Genomic DNA, 23,334 nt, shown 5'->3' with positions numbered 1-23,334 from the left:
CCCACCCTGGGGCGGATCTCCTAGTAATCTGGAGTAATCTCTGTAGATGAGATTTTGTCCTTGAGTTAATCTCCTGGAGGAGTGGTCTTACCTCTCTTCGTTGACTCGTCAGTATTCAACCCACCTTATGTCACCGCCTTATGTGACTGCTATATCAACTAAGACTGTAAGCTTGGGGACAGGAGAGTCAGAAGCGAGAGAGCTCGGGCTCCAGAGATCCAGAGTCAGAGCAAGAGGGGCTCAAGCTTGAGAGAAAGAACCGCCGTCCCGATCCAGGCCACACACAGGGCTCAAGAGCACCGAACGCAGGCGGTGAGAAAGAGCCATCCAGTGAGCCCGTGAACACACAACCTTCGGCGTGGTAAGATTTTACAGGGGGTGACTCTGTGGCAAAGCGTTTTGTCTTGTATACACGAGGCCCTGGATCCTCTGCCCAGACCTCAAGACAAGGAGTGGGGACAGGGACCTGTGACCTGTCCCTCCTGAAATCAGCAGAACGGTTCCCACGCAAATCACAGCTTACAGGGGCTGTGGCAAAAGTATGACAAGTTAGGCGCTGGCCTTGCACGCAGCTGTCCCAGGTGTGACCCCCCCCGCCCTGAGCCCACCAGTAGGGATCCCTGAGTGCAGAGCCAGGAGAAACCCCGAGCACTGCCCAAGCGTGGACCAAAAACCAACGAAAAACCCCAAAACAAGCACCAAAGACCAACGAAAAACCCCAAAACAAGCACCGTAGCTTATGGCAGCAAATTCCCCAGGACCGGCACTAAGTATGTTAGGGCAGGAACGGGGTGCCTGCCTTGGAAAAAGAACCCCACGCCCCGCAAACTGTCGGGGACACCAGCGTGTGAAGGGGTGAGGCACACAAGATGGAGGAGAGCTGGCTGAAGTCCGTGCAGACGCACGGAGGAGGGCCCAGGAAGGCCAGAGGAAGGCAGACAAAGGACAACCCGCAAGCCAAGCTCTGACCGGTCGAACCTGCACGCCCTTAGCCTTGCTGAGAGCAAAGGTCCACTTCAAGGGCCTCTGGGCATAGAGCCTGGGCACTGTGCCCGCGCCAGCGCTTCTGCGGGGAACACGCAGGTGTGGAAGGCGAAACATTCAGCTTCCAGCGCCTTTGAGATGGGTCCCGGTCAAGCTGGACCGCCCAGGTGCCTCCCCCAGCTGCAAAGGTCGGCAGGTACAGCCCCGAGATGAGGCCACAAGGAGCTGGTGTGTTCTGAACTCCCTGAACTCCCCCGAGGAGCTGTCCCCACCCTCTCCAAAACCCCACTTCAAGAAGAGCCGGCAAGCACAGTCATACAAAGGGGGCAGAGATGCTTCTAAGAGACACGGAACACGATGAGATGGTCACAAAAGAAAGAAAAACAGTCTCACTCCGTTACCCCATTTTTGTGGTGGGGGGAGGGGCAGCCGGACACGCATCATCACAGGAGCCCGGCCGTCAGGAAAGGGGGATTCCGGACTTGGTGCTGTTACCGTTAGGACTCTCACTACTTGGACTGCTTACGGCTAAGTTACGTAGTCCGACACTGTTTTTCTACTGTGACTTACGTTTTTTAACGAGTGAGAAGAGCAACGGCCCTTAGAAATAAGAGGTACTCCGTGGGTCCAACCCCACAGCGCTGCCCTGCCAGGCAGGTGACCCCTTACCTGCGGTGGGCCAGGTAGGTGACCCCCCTTACCTGCGGTGGGCCAGGTAGGTGACCCCCCTTACCTGCGGTGGGCCAGGTAGGTGACCCCCTCACCTGCGGTGGGCCAGGTAGGTCATCCCCTTACCTGTGGTGGGCCCGAGTCAGTGACCCCCTCACCTGCAGTGGGTCAGGTATGTGACCCCTTACCTGCGGTGGGACAGACAGGCGACCCCTTACCTGCGGTGGTACAAGTAGATGACCGGGAAGTAAAAGAACTGCTTCTGCCTCCGGCATCGCCCTTGGCTCCACCAACAGTTAACGGCCACAAACAAGACCTGCAGGGCGAAACCGGGGTTTCAGGGCGATAAATACAGCCACGAGCCTAAAATAGGGGAACTGCTCCGCTCACAGAAACCGAAAGCAGGAAGAGACCCGGGTGTCCGGGCGGCGCCCTAGGCTACGGTTTGGACTCGGAAGGTTCCGGAGCCTGGCCTGAAGGGAAAGGCTGTGTGTGGGTTGGCAGGACAGGAGCACTGGCCGGGTCTCCCCAGCGCGAATGCTCTGAAACTGTGCTCCCAGGGCCAGAGGAAGGAGAGGGATCAGGCATGTCACCGAGCACCCCCACCCTGCGGGAGCCCAGCGCTGCCTGCGTCCCCCGAAGCAGAGAGCCGAGGATGACCCCGAGTACCTCCAAGTGCGGCCGAAACCAAATAAACAAAAACCTAAGAAAAAATATAGAGTGGCGGCAGCGGTAGCACAGGGGTGAAGGCTGTTTGCCTTGCACGTGGCAGATGCTGATTTAATCCCTGCCACCACACGGGGTGCCCTGAGCACTGAGGGGTGAGGCCCAACGTTAAAAAATTGAAAACCAAACGAGACGGATGAGCGGAGCGGAACCATCTCTGGACTCAGCACTGATGGCGCGCGTGCACGCGGCAGGGCGAGGGGGGAGCAGCGGCTTGAGCTGAGGTTTTGTTTCGGGTTAGTTTCTGGGCCACACCTGGCAATGCTCAGGCTCACTCCTGGCCCCGTGCTCAGTGATGCTAAGCTTGGGGGACACACGGGACGCCGGGGATCAAGCCTGGTTTGACCGCGTGCAAATGCCCCGCCCACCACCGTACTATTTCTCCAGCCCCACAGTCGAGTTTGTGTTATAAAACGCTCAGGTGAGGGAAGGGCACTGGGCCCTGAGGGTGGGTGGAGGCGGGTGCAGGCGGCACTGCCGTCCCCGTGGCCGGCACATTTGCCGGCAGAGCCTGCTGGGCGGCACACAGCAGCCCTCACCCCGCAGCTGCCAAGCCCAGCCGGGGCCCAGAGTTAAAAGGTCAGCGTGTCACTCTGGGCTCGCCCGACAACCTTCCCCGTACAAAGTACTTCCTGGGAAGTGCCTGCGGCCCGTCGGCAGATTTCTTCCCCGCAGCCTGTAGCGCCACCACTCCAGGGGATCACTGGGCTCATGTCACCGGCAAGCAGACTTGGCTCCCTTTCTGATGACCGAGGGGCGGCCACGGGGCCAGAGTGCCCCCCCCCCGCCCCATCACGTGCTCTAGCTGATTCTGATCCATCTCTGGTCCAGGGAACCCTGTGTCCTTATTTGGGGGGTGAAGAGAGATCTGAGCCCAACCCGGGGGTGCACCAGGGCGATTTCCCAGGGGGTCGCTCCCAGGGGGTGCCGGGGATGGAGGGGCAGGCGCCTTCCCTGCCGTCCTCGGTTTCTTGCTGAGGGTCGGCCCGGCTCAGCCTTACCTGGTCCGCGAGCTGCCGGGCGGCCTGCTCGATCTCGGCCCTGGCGGCGATGGACTGGCCGCACCAGGGCGCGTAGAAGAAGAGCAGCACCACCTCCGAGTCCCGCCGCATGTGCTCGGCGTAGTCCAGCTGGCCCTGGAACAGGTCCAGCACGGGCGAGCCCGCGGAGAAGAAGCTGACCGGAGGCTTGGCGGGCGCCGTCACGTCCTTTGCGCGGCTGCGAAGAGCAGAACAGACCGGCTGGGGGAGCGGAAGGTCGGGGCCGGCGGCGAGTCCCAGGCAGGAGAGACGCAGCCGCGCGGCTGTTCCCAAGGGTCCCGGCCGCTGTCTCCCCGGTGGAGGGCAGGACAGCGGCCGCAAGCCCACCCAGAAGGTGAGCATGGAATCCCCTGGGATCTGATGCACCCCCCCAAAGCAGGCAGAGGGGAAGGGGACAAACCCCAGCAGGTCCAAACGGACAACTGCTGGATTACGAAATGTCCCATCGTATCAAAACTCATATTAATTCTAAAATGCCCGGGCCCCCTGGTGAGGAGTGGACAGAGAGCGCCAGGCAGGACAACATGACCCAACGTGGTACCTGAAGCCCTCCTGTACGGGGTCTCGGTTTGAGGCCTGGTGTGTGTGTGTGTGTGTGCGTGCGTGTGTGTGTGTGTGTCAGGGGCAAAGGGGCATTGGGGTATGGGCCGGCTTCTTAACCAGAGTCCCGGACTGTCTCTCGTGTACACAGCACAGACAGACAGTGCCCCGGGGTACTCGCTGTACTCGCTGGTTCCCTTTTAATGGGTGGGGCACCGTCCTGGTGGAGCAATGGGGTTCGAGGGTGACTCTCGTGCCTCCTCTTTTGTTGTTATTTTTGTTTTGGGCTACACTCGGCTGTGCTCAGGGCTGACTCCTGGCTCTGTGCTCCGCTGGCAGGCTCGAGGACCACACGGGATGCTGAGGATGGAGCCCCCCCCACCCCACCCCCCTGCCAGGCAAATACCTTCCTTGCTGGACTATCTCTCGGCTCCAGCCCCTGGCCCCAACCAGGCTGAAATTCTCAAGACAGCAAAAGCAAAACTACCCAGAGAGCAGTGTAAGAAAGTTGGAGTCACTCCTCAGGTTAAAGTGACCGAACTCTCGTCATCATGAAATGTCAGCAGGCAGCAATCACAACATAAATAACAACACAACAACCAAAGACCCCATACGTGCTGTAATTTGCTGAGCCTCGAAATACCCGGTCCGAAAGAAAAGCAGTCAGCTGAGTATGTGAAAACAAAGAGGAAACCCTAAATAACCAGCCCCCCCCCCCCAGAGGCCTGTGTGTCCAGAGCCTGGGCGGGAGCCAGCGTGACACAGATCACTTCTCCTTTGAAACTCAAGTGATTAGCATAATCAAGCAACTGGGTTACAAGCTAGAGCCAATCGATTTATTGCCCCAAAATAACTTTTTCAGGCTGCGAAACTTGGGAGTCAAGTCTATGCAAAACATCTTCTTAACCCGAAAGACCCAGCTGGGTGTTTTTTTTTGGGGGGGGGGGTGGGAGGGGCGGGTTAGAGCACACCTGGCAGTACTCGGGGCTCACTCCTGGTTCTGGGCTTAGGAATCCCTCCGGTTGGTGCTCAGGGATCTATATACGGAGCCAGGAATTGAACCCGGGGCGGCCACGTGCCAGGCAAGCACCCTGCCCGCTGTAGCAGCAGCTCACCCGGTCACACAAACAGATAAACGCACAGAGCAAGAGGCCTGGGGCCTTGGCAGGACAGACTCACCCCAGCAGCCAGCCTGTCCGCCCTCCAGAGCCCCGTCCCCAGGAAGGAGGGGTTGCCCGTGGCCTCTGCACGCTAGCAAACACTGTCCCCCTCTCCCGTGGCCCCCCACAGTAGGGGAGCTTCACACTGTGACCGAGGAAGGGGGGCCCACAGAGGTGACTTTTAAACTGAGACCCCGATGACTGAGCCATTGGGCAACGTGGGGATGTTCTTAAGGGCTCCGAAACTCCACTCTGGAGACGGTGCTTTTGAGTTTGGTTCTGGAGTTGTTGTTTTTTTCTTCTGGGGTGGGGTGGGTCGCCAGGGGTCTCAAGTCTTACTCCTGGCTCTGCACTCAGTGTTGGTCCTGGTGGGGCTCAAGGGACCCTACGGGATGCCAGGGATTGAACCGGGGTGAACTATGTGCAAGGCAGATGCCCCACCTGCTATACTACCTCTGTGGTCCCCCCATTTTGGTGGGGTCTCGCCCTGAGATGCCCGGGGAAGCTCCCAGCAGTGCTCACGGGATCGTGTGGTGCCAGGGATCGCACTCCGGCCCCCTGCATGCCAAGCCTGCACTCTGACCCTTGGTGCTCTCCTCCCCACCCCGCCCCTCTCTGGTGGGTATTTTTCTACGATCCAAACTGCATGTTAAGTGCAGGAGTGATGGTGCAGCGGGGAGGGTGTTTGCCCTGCGCATGGGCCAACCCGGCTTGATCCCTGGCATTCCACGGGGTCCCCTGAGCACCGCCAGGAGTCATTCCTGAGTGCAGAGCCAGGAGGAACCCCTGACCATTGCTGGGTGTGACCCAAAAAGCAAAAAATAAATTAATTAATTAATTAAAAAAAAAAAAAAGCATCTGTTGCTGCTCAACTCAGGCTGGCAAAAGCCCCCGCGCGTCCGCACGCAGATCCAGGCTCCCCTCAGCTCTCACGCCCAAGCCCCGGGCCCCTGCGAGTCCAGAGCTGCAGGTCAGTAAACGGGGCCTCCTCGGACTCCTGATTCCAAACTCTGCAGTTCCTCCCAGAGATGGCCAAAGTACAGAATGCCAGCGGGCAAAACACATCTGCGGGCGCATACTATCTCCCCTCTGCGCCAGAGCGATAAAGGTAGACTTCCGTGTTCCACAGCAGAAGGGGCGGCGGGCAGAAGAGATGGGGTGCGCGTGGGTGGGTGGGGGCTAAAGGCCCTTGCCTGGCACCTTAGCTCATCCCGGCCCACAGAGGGGCCTCTGAGCATAGCCAGGAGCCAGCCCTTGGTGCTTGGGGGGGTGCCTCCCTCCCCTATCAAAACAACAACAACAGCAACAACAAAAACAGAACAACAACAAAAAAAAACACCACCAAGGGTGGTGAGGATTAAAATGGAGAAAAATGATGCATGGCTGTTTCATCAAGTCAATCCCCCGCCTCAAGGCCTCCCAAGCGGTGCCCTAAGGCCTGAGCCCAAGACTGAGCTGGTGCTCGGGGCCTGAGGAGGCGCTCCAGGGTTGGGAGAACCATATGGTGCTGCAATCAAACCAGGATCTGCCACGTACGAGACACAAATCTTCCCCCTTCTCTCCAGCCTGCAAATCTCTTCCACTCTCTTGATCTGAACAGACACACGAGAAAGCGATCTCTCACGGAATTCAAGCCTAGACTTTTTTTTTTTTTTTGCAGGGTGGGCACCCGGAACCCCATACCTGCAAGGCAAGGCATACCTGAGCACCGAGCGACATTCCTGGACCCCCAACACGCCGCTATTTATGCTCCTGGCAACAGCCACGACTTCTCCTGTTCCCCCAACCCTGTGCTCTCCCTTCCTCTTAGACCCTCCTCACTACAAAGATCTTGGAGGCAAACAGGAAAAGGGGAACAGAGAGAGCAGGGTTAGTGGGACAGCGGTGAAAATCACAACACGACAGCATTCAATCAAAGGCGGCCGAGGGGCGCCACTGAAGCAGGTCGGGGTGGGGGGAGGTGGGGGGGAGTGGAGGGAGCTGGTCCAACCTGCTCCCTTGCAAGGCTGACCCTTCTGGGCCTGTCCTGAAATCTCTCCGAGGCACATGCTAGCCCAGCCAACACCACACACCGTTCTGGCATGCGAGGAACCTGATGTAAGTGGCCGCGCCCCTGACATCACTCGTGAACCTGGGCTGGGGCGCGTGGGAACCTCTGCTGCTGACCTGGACCCCGGCACCACCCTGCAACCTTCTCCCCCACCCTGTGGGCGTCCGTGTCCCTGGGCCAGCCGGGTACCAGGAGCCAGGCCAGAAGGAGGCTGGTCCCTCACTCACCATGCAGGTCTCACCCCCGGAACGCTGCGTGTGACGCGGGGCCGGAGGGTGGAAAGGAAACAAAAGTCCCGGGGCTTTGCGAGGGGAGGGGAGTGAGGCTCACGGAGCACCCACCCTCCACCCCTCCACCCTCCGAGCAAGGAATAAAAATGTCCAGCCACTCCCGAGTCCGCAGGTGGTGATTTTTATTCCCTGGGGGACCCCTGCAGGATCTGGAAGCAGATGCGTGTGTAGGGAGGAGGGGGGACATGCCCTGGTGTCCGGCAGGAGAAAAAAGCCAGAGGTCCTGCCGTGGACAGGACGGCCACCCCTCCCCGGACCCCAACAGAGACTTGTCCTGCCCCTGGACCCACAAATGCAGCTTCTGGGGAACCCGAGGAGGCTCACGGAGAGCGAACTAGCATTTGCTCTTCCCCCAAGAACCCCTTGGACAACAGGGAGCTTCCTAGGAGGCAAAAAAATAAATAAATAAAACAGGGGGCTGGAGAGATAGCCCAGCGGGGAGGGCGCTTGCCTTGCACGTGGCCGACCCGGGTTCGATTCCCAGCATCCCACAGGGTCCCCTGAGCACCGCCAGGGGTGATTTCTGAGTGCATGAGCCGGGAGTCACCCCTGTGCATTGCATTGCCGGGTGTGACCCAAAAAGAAAAAAAAAAAGTGACACCTAGCAGTGCCCAGGGCACCATGTGTAGTGCCAGGGACCAGACACAGGTGGGGGGCTGGAGCGATAGCCCAGCGGGGAGGGCGTTGGCCTTGCACGCGGCCGACCCGGGTTCGACTCCCGGCATCCCACAGGGTCCCCCGAGCACCGCCAGGAGTGACTCCTGAGTGCAGAGCCGGGTGGGACCCAAAAAAAAAAAAAAAGTCCTGAGGGTGGGAGCGAGGGTGCAGAGGGGCAGAGGGGAGGGCGGGCCGCAGCCTGGCGCGTCGCTGACCCGGAGGGTCCCCGAGCCGCGCCCGGGCGGAGCAAAGACCGACGTGGGGAGGTTCCGGCCTCGCTCCGGGGCCGAGGACGGGGGTGGGGGGGACACCGGGCCCGAACCCGCCGCCGCCGCCCGCCCGCGACCCCGCCGCGACCCCCGCCCGCCCGCCCCGAGCGCCGCACCTGCAGGTGAGCCCGAGGGCGAGGAGCAGCGCGCCGCCCAGCACCGCCGCCCCGCACAGCAGCTCGGGCCGCCGGCGCGCCATGAGGGAGACGCCGCGCAGCCCGCGCCGCAGCCGGCCCGGGGACCCCGCGGGGCCGCCGCCCGCCGCCGCCGCCGCCGCCGCGCCGCCAACGCCGCCGCCGCCGCGGCCTCGGCATCCCGACATCACATGCTCCCGCGCCGCTTTATAGCGCCGCCGCCGCCGCCGCCGCCGCCGCCGCCGGCCCGCGGCCCGGCCCGGCCGTCCGCGCCCGACCCCGCGCCGCCCGCCGCGCCCGCTAACCCGGGGCCGCCACGTCAGCGCCGCCGCCGCCGCCCCGCCCCGCCCGAGGCCCCGCCCCGCGCGCACCGGGCCTGCGCGGACACGCCCCCGCCCGCCGAGTCGCGCCACCTCTGGCCGCCGGGCCCGCCCCTCGTAGGCGGCGCCCGGCCCGCAGGCCCCGCCCCACCAGCCCCGCCCCCGCCCCGAGGCCCCGCCCCCGCGCGCACCGGGCCTGCGCGCCCGCCGAGTCGCGCCACCTCTGGCCGCCGGGCCCGCCCCTCGTAGGCGGCGCCCGGCCCGCAGGCCCCGCCCCGCGCCACCAGCCCCGCCCCGCCCCGAGGCCCCGCCCCCCCCGCGCGCACCGGGCCTGCGCGCCCGCCGAGCTCGCGCGAGCAACCCGCGCGCCGGACTCTGGCCGCCGGGCCCGCCCCTCGTAGGCGGCGCCCGGCCCGCAGGCCCCGCCCCGCGCCATCAGCCCCGCCCCCGCCCCAAGGCCCCGCCCCCGCGCGCACCGGGCCTGCGCGCCCGCCGAGTCGCGCCACCTCTGGCCGCCGGGCCCGCCCCTCGTAGGCGGCGCCCGGCCCGCAGGCCCCGCCCCGCGCCACCAGCCCCGCCCCCCGCGCGCACCGGGCCTGCGCGCCCGCCGAGTCGCGCCACCTCTGGCCGCCGGGCCCGCCCCTCGTAGGCGGAGCCCGGCCCGCAGGCCCCCGCCCCGCGCCAGCAGCCCCGCCCCCGCCCCCAGGCCCCGCCCCCCGCGCGCACCGGGCCTGCGCGGGCGCCGCGGCGGGACACGCCCCTCGCCCGCCGAGCTCGCGCGACCTCTGGCCGCCAGGCCCGCCCCCTCGTAGGCGGCGCCCCGGCCCGCAGGCCGCACCCCGGTCCGCAGGCCCCGCCCCGTACCAAGGCCCCTCCCCCGCACAGGTCCCGCCCCCGCACAGGCCGCGCCCCGTTCCACAGGCCGCGCCCCGTCCCATAGGCCCCGCCCCGGCCCACAGGCCCCGCCCCGGCCCACAGCCCCGCCCCTGCCCACAGGCCGACCGCGCCCTCTGCGTCCACCGAGTCTGCGCAGATGCCAGGCCCTCCCTCCAGGAAGCCCCGCCCACCCGGGCGAGACACGCCCCCTCGCCGCCGAAGTAGCGCCGACAGCAGGCCTGCCGACCTCTTCCCGCCGGCCCGCAGGCCCCGCCCCCTCCAGGAAGACCCGCCCCGGCCGCAGGCCCCGCCCCCTACGCTCCCGGCCAGTGCGTCTGCGCGGTGGCGCCTCCCCGGGCGCGTCGCGGCCGCCGCTTCCGGGCCGGTGCCCCGTGCAGGTGGCGGTGCTGGGCCGCGTCTCCCGGCGCAGTCGGCGCCCGCCGGTGCCGGTTGTTGCTGTTCTTCCTCTTCCAGGAGGGGAACCGCGTGCGCAGTCGAGCCGGGCCCTGGGCCGGGTCCGGGGGCCGCGCGCCGAGGGGTCGGCGGGGCCCGGCCTTTGAGTCACGGCCCCGGAAAGGTCTCGGCGACTTGGGATCTGGGACCCGGGTCGCAGCAGACCCCTGCTCCGGGCTCGGTGCTCGGAGGATGCACCCGGCTGCACCCCCGCCTCCGCCCCGTGCTGCCTCTCCCGCGCAGAAAGCGGAGTTTGGAGGACGAGGGTCCCCCGCGCCCCTGGTGTGTCCCCTGGGCCTGGAGCCCCTCTCGGCCTTTGTGCATAAGGACAAGGGGGGCCAGAGAGACGGGACGGCGCGGAAGGGGCTTGCTCTGGACACGGCGCACCCCAGCTGGACGCCGGCACCGCTTAGGGGTCTCTGAACGCCCCCAGAAGTGGTCCCCGGGGGGTGTTGGCCTTGCACGCGGCCGACCCGGGTTCGATGCCAGCATCCCGTAGGGCCCCCCGAGCACCGCCAGGAGCAACCCCTCTGCATGGTCGGGTGTCACCCAGAAAGCAAAAAAAAAACCAAGAAAACTGACATGATCCCTGGTCACCATCAAGTGTAGCCCCCAAATCCAAATATTGTACTGGTAGGACCAGCTGGGGAGAAAGGAGCTGTGGTTTGCCAGTGGCAGAAAAAGGATTTTCCCGCATCGTCCCTGGGGCTCACACCCCAGCTCCCACTGTCCCTTGGGAAGCCCAAAAGCAAAGGCCAGAGGGCACGGAGACCTGAGGCCCCACATGCAGAACAGAAAAGCTGAGGCAGATGACCCCGCCCCCGCCCCCCACCATGTGTGTGCCCACCCCAAGGGACACGATTTCCAGTGTCTGAGAACTGCTCAGGGCCACCTTGCGTCAGCACCAACACCTCGTGTGTTGCAGCTCTTTTGTATTTTGGGGGGCTTGTGGGGTCACGCCTGGTTAATGCCCAAGAATTGTTATTCCTGGGGCGGGTAGGGCGTTTGCCTTGCACCTGGCCGACCCAGGCTCGATTCCCAGCACCCCATAGGGTCCCCTGAGCACTGCCAGGAGTAACTCCTGAGTGCAAAGCCAGGAGGAACTCCTGTGCATCGCCGGGTGGGACCCAAAAAGAAAAAAAAAAAAGTCTTGGCCTTTGCTCTGGGAATTCTAATATACACTTTTCAGAATTAATCTCCTGTTTCTCTTAATTCTGCTTTTTTTTTGGGGGGGCTCACACCCAGCAATGCTCCAGAGGTTACTCCTGGCTTTGCCCTCAGGAATTACTCCTGGTGGTGCTCGGGGGACCCTATGGGATGCCGGGGATCGAACCCGGGTTGGCCGCGTGCAAGGCAAATGCCCCACCCACTGTACTATCACTCCGGCCCCAGTTTCTCTTAATTCTAGAAGGTACAGCGATTCTCCAAGATAGAATTGTTCCTGCTTCTTTCTGTGCTTTTAGTGTTTTTTTTTTAAATTATATTACAAATCCATAATACAGTGTTATATTATTTGATAGGATTGTCTAAAGGACCTGAGAAGATACCTACTTTCAGGTTTTTAATGATTAACCCTCTAGTTTTTTTTTTTTTAATCTTTGGACCACACCTGGCAGTACTCAGGAAATACTCCTGACCCTGTACTCTGGTTGGGGGCCATCTGGGATGCTCAGGAAGGAACTGGGGTCAGCCACGTGCAGAGGACTTTGCTCCAGCCCCTTGATGTTGTTAAAGGTTGTTATTTGGGCTGCATGTCATATTAACAAAATGTCACTCATTCAATCATTTCATTCATTCATCATCCTGTTATTCGTCGATTGCCTCTAGCAGGCCCCAGTAACGTCTCCTTCATCCTAGCCCTGAGATTATATTCAAGGCTCTTTAGGAGAATAAGACCCATCATTGTTACTGGTATTTGGCATATTGGGTACACCACAGGGAGTTTGCCAGACTCTGCCATGTGGGCAGGCTACATTCGATAGCCTGCAAGTTTGTCCAAAGTAGGAATGAGATAAAAAGATGTCCTGATAAGATGTCCAGTTCCCGGGAGCTGGATTTTATAGTCTCTTGAGTCTTGGCCATTGATGGGATTACACGGCGCCAGGGGGCCAGGTGGTGGGTGTGACCCCCGCCTACTGGAATTTGAAGGATCTGGGTGGAGGATGCTCGGCCCCAATCCAAGTAGGCTTGGAGATCTCGGCCCCGGAACCCGCGTGGATTTGTCCCTCTGCCAGTACCTTCATGTGTGCGGAGAGTGGTCTCAGCATGGTGGTGGCTGGTCCTGGAGGTCTTCGGCTGCCGGAGCCCTGGTCGGGGCGGGGAGGAAAGCTCAACCCGCTCCCCTCCAAGGGACTCCGGGAAGGAACACCCAGGCGCGGGGGCAGAGACTGCACTGTTCTCGTCCGGGATCTGGATTTTATAGTCTCTGAGTCTTGGCCGCTGATGGGATTACACGGCGCCAGGGGGCCAGGTGGTGGGTGTGACCCCCGCCTACTGGAATTTGGAGGATCTGAGTGGAAGATGCTCGGCTCCAATTCGAGTAGGCTTGGAGGTCTCGGCCCCGGAACCCGCGTGGCTGTGTCCCTCTGCCAGTACCTTTAGGTGTGCGGAGAGTGGTCTCAGCATGGTGGTGGCTGGTCCTGGAGGTCTTCGGCTGCCGTAGCCCTGGTCGGGGCGGGGAGGAAAGCTCAACCCGCTCCCCTCCAAGGGACCCCAGCGAGGAACAGCCAGGCGCAGGGGCAGGAGACTGACTGCACTGGTCTCGTCCGGGAGCTGGATTTTATAAAATCCAGACTATAAAATCCAACAAAATGTCATAGTAACCAAAATACTGATGGTCAAAAGCCACCAGTTTCCCATTTGCTGAGGACTGCTGGGACATTTCTATAAGACACCTTCCCATTGTACACAACCAGGGTTCAAAGGGCTTCTGTTGCTTATCTCAGCATCCCAAGCTTCAGGGAAAGGCGGGAACCCAGGCTGGACCCATAAACGGGTGGTTCCTCTTCCCTATCCAGACATCTGGCATGCGGGAGACGCAGATTCTGTTTGAACACCACCTGGACCTACCTCCCTGCAGCAAGACTGGGGGGGTGGCCAGAGAGCCAAGCAGGTGTGTCACACCCCCACTCCCGAAACTCTAACTCACTTTCAGAATCCACCAGCTGCGTGCCCCCTGCTTGCTCTTCAAGGACAAGGTCGGTCATAATTCGTTCACATCAACTAGTTTTTTTTTTTTTTCCATGTCTGGTGCTCAGGGCCGACTCTCCTTGCTTTCTGCTCCATGCCTCCAACAAGGGTGACAGAGCCCTGGATAGGACAGTGCAGCAGGCACTTGACTGCACACGGCCAACCCAGGTTTAATCCCTGAGCACCAGCCTGGAGTAAGTCCTGAGCACTGCTGGGTGTGGCGGCCAAAAAAAAAAATTGGAACGTCCGAAGAAATCCTGTAACCACACAGTTCCCCGGGTCCTCTCGTCTTGGAAAGGGAACAAGCCCCGAAGCCTTGCTTTCACCTCAGCTCTTCTGCCTGGAACTTTGAGGACAAAGTACATGTGCCATAAAGTCCAGGGCAGAGACAGAAAGGGACAAGCATCCGGCACAGCACTGCCCTGTGGTTGACGCCACAGTGGGGTGACAGGTGTCGACCGAGAGACACTCCCAAGCCCTTTCCCACGCAAGAGGCGAGTCTCCTAGACGCCTCTCAGGGTCCGGGGTTGTGGGGGAACTAACGCTCATGTCTCCCTCCCCGCCTCCTTGATCCTCTGACTTGGTGCCGCTGGTCAAGAAGTGACCCTGAGGGTCCATCACCGCCATCCCCCCACCCCAGGGCACCTGCTCTGGCTCCCGGCCTGAATGTCCCTAGAGCCCCTGCTTTGGCTGTACTTTCGCTACCGTTGGCAACTGTGGGCCACGACCTGCTAGGGAGCAGCGTGACTGGAAGCGGAGGAGGGGTCCCCCCAAAAGCCTAGCCAGTGAGTCGTTCCTGAAAGTGCAGCCATCAAAACTCCAACACCGGAGCTGACTCTGAGCCCGACGGGTTTCTGGTGGCGGTCGCAGTGCTGTGTTCCTGGGACTCAGAGCGCCCGAGCAGGAACGGATTGACCAGCCCAACCTGCTGCCGAAATCCAAGTGTTTTCCAGAGCATCCGCACCTCAGGATCCTAGTTCCCAGTTTCTGCGATGGAAACAACCACACCCCACGATTAAGACATCTCTATATAAAATCTTTATTATGGGCGATATTGGTCCAGACACTACACAATACCAACAGTACAAGTTGAATCTTTCAAAATCATCGTGGAAACAGCAAAAAGACCAAGAAATAAAATTGTTTTTTGAGTCAAACATTATTTTTTCCCCCCAAAATCTCAATGCACATTATCCTCGGTTCCCTTATTATAGTGAAACATACAAATACAGAAAAATACCCCCATTTAACATATACTACTGTTAAATGGTTATTTGGCTTAAAATCTGAGTTAAGAAAAAATCCTTTTCGGCAACCTACATAGAGATAAGTAGCAAACTTTATTATTAAAGTAAACAACTTCGTTCCGTTTACAACAGGTGAAGAATTTCATCCATCATGGGTTCTGATCTGAGCACAAGTGTCTGTTGTCGTCACCCCGGGTCTCGTCCGAGGGACCAACTCGCAGTCATCCCAGGGATCAATGACCCCCGCCTCTCCCCCCCACACACGTCATCCCGGAGTCTTCAACAGAGGGCAGTGGGCGGCGGCCACCGTCGGGGGATGCGGGGGCCTGTGGCAGCCCTGTTCAACAGCCACGTTCCTACCTACTGGGGGGTCCCTGCTCAGGAGGGTCGGGGCGTGCCAATGCGAGCGAGAGACCCACAGCGACTCGGCTCCAGGCCTGACAACACGTTCAATTTCTCTGGTTGAAGCTCTGATTAGGTTACGCGCATGAAAGCCGGCATATTAGTTTAAGTCTTTAAACAAAAAACTATATTTTCCAAAATCATTATCGTTTGGGGCAATTAAGTGATCTTTTCTGGCTTTGTTCAGCTTCATCTTCAGGGCGTCTCTTCTCTCCTCCCACTCGCGAAGCTCCGCGTGTCCGTGGGCGAACTTACAGCTGCTGCCTTCCGGGCAGGTCCCGCTGGCAAACCTGGAGGACGGGCGAGGGGAGCGGCAAGGGGGTGACCAGCGGCTTTTAACCCCAAACACACTTCGCTGACTTTTCCGTTTGCAGACAACTTCCCGGGGAGGACCTCACGCACAGAAAACGGAATCTCGGAGCTGGGCCAAGAGCGGGCGCAATGGGTAGGCGTGTGTCTTGCCTACACGACCGACCCGGGTGCGATTCCCAGCACCGCCAGGAATAATTCGTGAGTGCGGAGGCAGAAGTGACCTCTGTGCACCGCCAGGTGTGACCCAAAAAAGCAAAAAAAGAAAACGGAATCTGGGAGCCAGAGCAATAGGACAGCGGGGAAGGTGCTTGCCTTGCATGCAGCTGGCCCGAGTTCAATCCCCGGCAGGTCCCCTGAGCCCACCAGGAGTGACCAATGAGCACAGAGCCAGGAGTAAGCCTGGAACACAGTCAGGGATGCCCCAAAAAAACAAAGATTAAAAAAAAAAGGCAATCGATTGCCACCAGGAGAAGCAGAGAGCAGAGAGGTGTGTGCTGAACAGAATGGACGCATGGATGTGGAAGGAAAGCCCTAGCCCTTCGGGGAGTCAAAGATGGGAAGTGACAGAGAAGACGGGAACATCTTCCAGCGTCTGCGTGCTCACGGGGCTCTAACTGGGGCCAGGAAAACAGCAATGCCTTAGTGAGCATGCCGCAATGAGCGCGTTACCTCGCCCTTCAAGGAAACCCAGCCGCGACACCAAGGCCGGACTGGCCCCGGACACGAATGTCTTATGCCCAGGAAGCCTGCGGGCAGGAGCAGGGGCCCGGGGCGGAGGCGGCACAAGATGCCAGGCTGAGCCCTGAGCTGTCGACCTCTGGGGCTGCCCAGAACCGAGCCAGCGCACAGGCTGGACCCGCCCCCGCCCCCACCCCCAGACACCAGCCGTACCTGTCGCAGACGCTGAAGCAGCCAGTGGGGAAGCGGTGCTGCCAGCAGTACTGGTCGTCCTCAGTGTGGAAGACCTTCTCCTTGTGCTTCTCCGAGGAGATGTGGCCCTGCCACTGCTTCTCACTGTTGCAGTTCTTCCCGCACATCCAGCAGTGGAAATCCACCTGTGGGCGCAGGACGGGCCGGCTGGTCACTGCCGGGGACACTGGGGCTATGGGAAATCCCCCATGTGGTCTCTCTGGCCCGGGCCCAAGGACACGGAAGCTCCCGGTAGGAGCAGGGTACTGTGTGCCCAGAGAAGGAAGCCGATTCAACCAGGACCTGGTGTGCAAACACGGATGTTTGCTGGGACGTGGGGCCAAGTGTGTGCCGGGGGCGGGGGGGGGGGGGGGCGGCAGCAGAGAGGCCAGCAGGGCCCAGGTCATGGCCTGGGAACCGCGCCCACACTTGGTGGGGGACGTCCAGGGTGCACAGATGTTGGACACGGTCTGGATGGGCCCAGGGAACGCAGCAGAGAACGTAGCACGGCAGGGTGGCCCTGCTCCCAAAAGCTGGGGAACACGCAGGAGTAGGTGGCAGGGTCTGGCACAGCCAGGCCAGGAGTAGCAGCAGATCCCCAGGCCCAGAGGAGTCAAAGGGCTGGCCAAGAAGGGAACAGCGGGGGAACTGGAGCAATGGAACTGTGGGCAGGGCGTTGGCCTGGCACGTGGCCGACCCGGGTTCGATTCCCAGCATCCCATAGGGTCCCCCGAGCACCGCCAGGAGTGATTCCTGAGTGCAGAGCCAGGAGGGACCCCTGAGCATCGCCGGGTGTGACCCAAAAAGCAAAAAAAAAAAAAAAGGGAAAAAAAGAAGTGAGCAGTGGAATAATGCTCCGCTGTCCCACAGGAGCGGAGATCAGGGAGGAACGTCACCATTGGGTGCACGGGACCTGGGAAAGCGGCCGCCGGCTCCGGTTCCTCCAGAGAGAGACAGGCGGGGCCTTAACTTGAGGCCTTCAAATTCAATCCATTTATTTATTTATTTATTTTGCTTTCTGGGTCGCACCCAGCGATGCGCAGGGGCTACTCCTGGCTCATGCACTCAGGAATCACTCCTGGCGGTGCTCAGGGGACCATATGGGATGCTGGGAATCGAACCCGGGTCGGCCATGTTGGCTGCGTGCAAGGCAAACGCCCTCCCCGCTGTGCTATCGCTCCAGCCCCAAATTCAATCAGTTTAATCGATGACTAAATAAATAGCAGTGTTCCTACATTATTTAAAAAAAGAAAACCAACTTGAGGGCTTTTTATTTCTGTGGGGGGTACACTGGGGTCACATCCAGAGGCCCACTTGGGCTGACTCCTGGCTCTGCGCTCAGGGGTCACTCCTGGCGGGATGAATGACCAATGAAAGGCCACAGGAGTCTGAGGCCGAGGCCAGACTGCAGGAGCAGAGGAGGGGGCCGCAGGGGAGCCCGTTTCCGAGCATCTCTCTTGGGTGATTCGGGCGCCGGAAGAGACTGGGGGTGGGTGTCCTGGGGCCACCCGCGGTACTCACAGTGACCTCGGCGTAGTCCGTGGGCATATGGATCTGTTTGCCGTTCTCCTTGACAGACTGACTGGCCACGTCATCGCTTCTTTCATTTTTTTGACTCTTCAGCCAGAGTTCATAAAATTGTTCCATATCTTGTACTGAGGGGCAACAAGTCACTTTTAGCAGCGGCAACTAAATGTCACTGAAACATCCCCCAAGATGGTGCAGAGGACACAGGGACAGGGACAGCACGGCGGGCAGGGCGTTTGCCTTGCACACGGCTGACCCGGGTTCGATTCCCAGCATCCCATCATCCCATAGGGTCCCCCGAGCACTGCCAGGAGTAATTCCTGAGTGCAGAGCCAGGAATAATCCCTGTGCATTGCCGGGTGTGACCCAAAGAGCAAAAATAAAATAAAATAAAAAAAAGAGGACACGGGGACAAAGTGTCCACAGAGGCGTGCCTGCAGGGTGGGGGTGGGGGCAGTGCCCGACGTCTGGGTGTCCAAGGGTGACGCCCCACAGCAGGAGCGGCCAGTCGGGCGGGAAACGCACCCGGGCACCGGCTCTCTACCAGCTCCAACCCGTGCCCCCAGCACTGACTTACTCCCGTTCTCCTTCATGTAAGTCCACACCTCTCGCTCCTCGGGGCTGTGGGCGAAGGAGCAGTTGCCAACATACTGGCACTTCCTCCCTGAAGCGATGTGGTTGCAGAGCTGTGGAGAGAAGGGGGGGGGGAGTGTGGGCGGGGGGTGGGCGGCCGCCACCTCCACCCCCCCACGCGCCCGCAGAACCGTCCTAACGCTGCGTGAGAGCCCAACCCCGGCGCCCGGGTCTCCCGAGCTGGTGGGGGCTTCCGTTCCGACCCACCCGGGTCCCCGTGAGCCTGCCCACGCCCTAGGGAGCGCAAGATTGGAACAGGGCACGTGTTCACTCAGGAGGGCCAGTGTGGTGCTCCCCGGAGGACCCCCCCGGGGACTCTGCAATTCTCCTGGCTTCGGCTGATCGTGGCGACTCCCCAGGGCCAGGGGTCTCCCGTCTGCACCTTCCTCAGGCAGCCGAGATGCCACCGACCAAAGCCAACACACACGGCACAAGTGCACCCGGGGGCTGCCTGAGGAAATCTCGCCCCAGCAACTGCTCCCCTGGCCGGAGCCGCCAGTGACAGCAGGGTGTTCCGCCGACACCCTGCCCCTCCAGCCCAGCCCACACTGTCCGGTCGCTCGGGGTCCCTGGCACCCAGCGCAAGTCGGACCTACAGGCTCGCAAACACCGTCAGCTGGCCGGCTTCTGTGTTCAAACCCTCAACTATCAGCAATGCAAGCGACACGCGTCCTCTCTTTCATCAACTCCAATGCCTCGAGGGGGTGGCCAGTGGAGTACGCTGGCCCCCGGGCTGGAGAGACTGGGGGGCGGGCCCCCCACACCGAGCCAGGGGAAGCCAGCCCTGAGCACCTCCAGCCCAGACTCACACACAAAGAGAAAACGAAGAGGCTTGAGAACTCACTGGACTCTTTGGGGGGGGGGGGGTACATACCACACCACGTGGTGGTCAGAGACTGCTCCTGGCAGTGCTCAAGGGGCCGTGTGGCCCCAGCGATGTACCCCTGTGCCCCCTCGGGGCCTCAACCTGACTCTGCACCTCCCCCAAAGCCCAGCGAGGAGCTGGGGCAGCGTTTAACACCCTCGCTCAGAGCTCCAGGAGGGGAGGGCTTCCCACCCATGGCACCGCCCCACCCAGCGTCCCGAGGGCACAGAACCGTGCCCATTCCCAGATGAACAGACTGAGGTGGGCAGCGGCCGGGGCCTGCTCGCCTCCCGTCCACGCACAGAGGACTGTGTGGGGCCGAGAACGAGGGGCTCGGCAGCAAACAAGAGGGACAGGCCTCGGGGGTAGCGTCCAGCAGCAAGCCGTGTGCGGATTCCAGAACGATCCAGGGAGCCGCACGGGAACCTCATCTGCTCTCAACGTCCGTGGTGAGCGGGGACCGAGCACACAGCCGGGGTCTCTGCAAGCGCGTGATGGGACAGTTCCCAGCCACCGTCCCCGTCCTGTGCACGTGGACGCTCAGCAGGGTCCTTCGCTGAGGTCCATCTGCTTCTCGGGCAAAGTGTTCCCACGCACGGCTCCCCACAGGGGCTCCTGGTCATCCCTTTCTCCTGATTTTGTCTTTGGGGGGAGGGGAGGTTCAGGGTCACACCTGGCAGGAGTTCGTGGGATCATATGGGGTGCCAGGGATCGAACCTGGTTCACGGCAAGCACCCTTGCTGGACCACTGCTCCAGCCCCACTGTTCACGCCCTCAAGAGCACTAGATGGGGGGCTGGAGCAGTAATACAAGGGCATTTGCCTTGTACGCGGCCAACCCTGGTTCAATTCCCAGCATCCCATATGGCCCCCCAAACATCGTCAGGAGTAATTCCTGAGTGCAGAGGCAGGAGGAACCCCTGTGCATCGCCGGGTGTGACTCAAAAAAAGCAAAAAAAAAAAAAAAAAAAGTGCCAGATGCCACTGTCCGAAAGGCACGCAGTGAAAATGGCCCCTTCCCCTGGGACGGGGAGCCCAGAGCCAGCCCGAGCGCCCATGTGGACAGTCACCCACCACACGGGAGGGCCCGAGGAGTGGAGAGGAAACGATCCCCACGGAACAGGGACGCTGCCGTCTCGGCAACTTGGTCTGGGACACACATTGTGGGAGATCTGGGAGGAACAAGTTCCTTCAACATGGGGCCGCCAGGGCACTGTTACAAAGCCCCTCGCGTTGTTCTTACGACTATTATTAGTGTTATTGGTTTGGTTTGGCTTTGGGGCCGCACCCGATGGTGCTCAGGACATACTCCTGGCTCTGCACTCAGGGATCTCTCCTGGCAATGCTCAGGGGACCATGTGGAGCGCCAGAGATCGAACCCGGGTCGGCCACATGGAAGGCAAGCACCCTGTCTGCTTTACTACCGCTCCAGTCCCTCGCAATGCTGTTCTCGTGCATTTTAAAACTTGATCTGCTTCATCTGCTTGTTTATTTGCGGGGGAAGCATGCTGGCAATGCTCGGGCATTGCTCCAGGCAATTCTGGGGGGTAGGGGGCATGTGTCATGTGTCTCAAGGATGGAACCCAGGCCTCCTGCACTTAAGGCATGTTCTCAGCCAACTGTGTCATCTCTCTGGCCCCTTTTTTCTGGCTTTGGGGTACACCCAGTAGTGCTCTATGCTTGGGGGGCAGGAGGCAGGGGTGGGGAGGTGACTTCCACCAGTGCTCAGGAACCTATTAGCATCGGTGATGGGGGCCAAGCCCGCTCTCCTGTCAAGAACGTGCCAAGTTGGGGGCCCGTCAGCGGGTCTCCCTGGTGTTGGTCCTGGGCGTGCCCACAAGAAGCCAACAACACACGCCTGACCAAACCAGGATCGACGGCCAAGGCCAAGATAGCAAATTCGCTCAAACTCTGTCCCAGGCCTTCCCCAAAGTTAACACATCTTTGGGAAACAAAGAAAAATCAGTGCAGGAAAGTCACATCATGCCCAGAGCTACGTCTCGACTTTACTTCTCAACCGTGCACTTGTTTTTGCCGAGAAACTCAGATAGCCCCGACCCCTCTGACCGGTGTCCCGGAGCCACGTGCGTTGGGGGAAGGACGCGAGCAGACGGGAGTGACCGCACACCGCGACGGGCCTGAGCCTACAGCTGAATCACCACCACTGGCTACTGATGCCAAAGGCCTAATATTTTTTTTCTAAAAAAAAAAAACAAAAAAAGTGGCTTAAAAATTACGTATGTACATCAAACTGTAAAGGCATTTGTTTCTTTGTGGGGAGAGGACGGATGTTCATCCACTTCTTACGTTCAAAAGACATCACTCGCAAGGCACGTCGGTCTTTGATCCACCTAAGGAAAAGGGAGTTCAGAGGAGACAGATACACAGACGAGAGGCGTCACGCGAGGCCCGGGGACAGGGCCTGTCCCTCCAGGACCAGGGAGCTTCCCCCTTGGCCCTCCTCGGGGAAACGGCTCGTGCTTCCGTCACTCCCCTTCCCGTGGACCACGGACACAAACACGCCCCACGACGCTAATCGGAGACGGGCGGCCAATTCTCAGGGACCCAAATGCTGAGATCCGTTCCACGTCTGCGTCACTGAAGGCTCCACAATTACCTATTCCCCTCTGCTCTCTTCAAAGTCTTGGTCTTTGTCCTTACTGGGAGGGTTTCGTGCCCGTGAGCCAGGTACCCAGGTGACAGGGACTGAATTCTACCCCCCGCCCCCACCATGCACAGACACACGAGCCCACACGCACACACACATACTTACGAATGCCTGGCTTTTGCACTACAATATTTTCTGTTTTTGTCTGGTTCAATGACTTGACCATTTCTCAGACACTGAGCACACACAAATTTTATCTTCATGTTGAGAGATCCAGGCATTACTTGATTGCCAAGAACCTTGGACAATTAAAAGACCAGTTTCACTTTAGCAGAAAATCAGTTTTGAAAGAACCAAAGGCTGAATTCCCATGCTTTCACTTAGAGAAAAATACAAATCAGGCTTTGGCCTAACCCCACATCTCTCTCTCTCTCACACACACACACACACACACACACACACACACGTAAGTCTGTATCTATAGCCACACGTTTAGATCCACATACTCAATTGTCTACCCCAATGAGAATAAGATGAAAGCAGACGACACCAAACCTAACAGAAACTTAACAGCTTTGGTTTCTGTTTTTTGGTTTTGGGGTGATACCTGGCAAAGCTCAGGGTTACTCCTGGCTCTGAGCTCAGGGATCCCCACAAGATGCTGGGGATCGAACCCAGGTTGGCACATGCGGGGCAAGTGCCTTAACCCCCATACCATCTCTCGAGCCCCTGGAGGCCCAATTTTTTTAAATGACAATCAACAAAAATGTCGTTCTTCACCCCCACCCCCCACCCCCCACAGCATCACTCAGCTCAGAAAGTGGGACAGTCACCAGACCCCCAGCGCCAACTCCCTCTGCCAGCAACTAACCGCACTTTAGGCCACTCAGGCCATTCCAGAGAGTGTGCAGGAGAGCGTACCTGAGCCCCGGGGACGTGTGTCTCCATCTTTTGCCAATACCGTTTCGATTCCTGGGCGATGGCGTCGTGCGAGATCCCTGCGGAAGGAACGTGTCTCCGCTCAGCTCTGAGCTGGGTCTCCCAGCCCTGCGCCCGCCTGACACGCGGATTTCCCTCCTGCCTGTGGCCGCCTGCCCCCTCATCCTACCGGCTGGTCCCTGAGTCTTATGCCGGGGACCCCCCGCTGATGCTCGCCTCTGGTCCTCTTGGAATATCCTGGGGGTTCCCAGGGGACCACGTGGCCCCTGGCTGGGAACTCTGCTGCTCTCGATGGCACAGTGAGACCCTCGCCTCACCGGCCCAGCCTCCCTCCTCCCAGCTACCTGACTCATTCCTAAGGAGCCAACGCCCATGTCGAGTTCAGAACGGAGCCTGGTTGGGGTCGGAGCGATAGCACAGCGGGTAGGGCGTTTGCCTTGCACGCGGCCGACCCAGGTTCGATTCCCAGCATCCCATAGGGTCCCCTGAGCACCGCTAGGACTGATTCCTGAGTGCAGAGCCAGGAGTAAACCCTG

The 23,334-nt window shown here is 60.3% G+C and overlaps 2 protein-coding genes across 2 annotated transcripts in view; both read right to left on the bottom strand.

Annotated features, from left to right (window-relative positions):
* TXNDC11 (thioredoxin domain containing 11) overlaps nucleotides 1-13,374 on the bottom strand; it is a 41,530-nt gene extending 28,156 nt beyond the window's left edge. Inside the window, exons 1-6 of the mRNA XM_056107431.1 lie at nucleotides 13,317-13,374; nucleotides 10,034-10,310; nucleotides 9,316-9,481; nucleotides 8,502-8,656; nucleotides 3,381-3,597; nucleotides 1,872-1,969 (exon numbers count right to left, since the gene is read on the bottom strand). Coding sequence (XP_055963406.1) covers nucleotides 1,872-1,969; nucleotides 3,381-3,597; nucleotides 8,502-8,656; nucleotides 9,316-9,481; nucleotides 10,034-10,310; nucleotides 13,317-13,374 — 971 coding nt within the window. The remainder of the gene's footprint in view (nucleotides 1-1,871; nucleotides 1,970-3,380; nucleotides 3,598-8,501; nucleotides 8,657-9,315; nucleotides 9,482-10,033; nucleotides 10,311-13,316) is intronic.
* Nucleotides 13,375-14,380: 1,006 nt separating this feature from the next.
* ZC3H7A (zinc finger CCCH-type containing 7A) overlaps nucleotides 14,381-23,334 on the bottom strand; it is a 36,450-nt gene continuing 27,496 nt past the window's right edge. Inside the window, exons 17-23 of the mRNA XM_056107408.1 lie at nucleotides 22,781-22,857; nucleotides 22,025-22,158; nucleotides 21,497-21,602; nucleotides 18,332-18,440; nucleotides 17,749-17,882; nucleotides 16,210-16,373; nucleotides 14,381-15,296 (exon numbers count right to left, since the gene is read on the bottom strand). Coding sequence (XP_055963383.1) covers nucleotides 15,107-15,296; nucleotides 16,210-16,373; nucleotides 17,749-17,882; nucleotides 18,332-18,440; nucleotides 21,497-21,602; nucleotides 22,025-22,158; nucleotides 22,781-22,857 — 914 coding nt within the window. The 3' untranslated portion in view covers nucleotides 14,381-15,106. The remainder of the gene's footprint in view (nucleotides 15,297-16,209; nucleotides 16,374-17,748; nucleotides 17,883-18,331; nucleotides 18,441-21,496; nucleotides 21,603-22,024; nucleotides 22,159-22,780; nucleotides 22,858-23,334) is intronic.

This window comes from Sorex fumeus, unplaced genomic scaffold (assembly GCF_029834395.1).
Source record: "Sorex fumeus unplaced genomic scaffold, SorFum_2.1 ptg000165l, whole genome shotgun sequence".
Classification (NCBI taxonomy): Eukaryota; Metazoa; Chordata; class Mammalia; order Eulipotyphla; family Soricidae; genus Sorex; species Sorex fumeus.
This window is presented reverse-complemented; position numbering and strand designations above follow the sequence as displayed.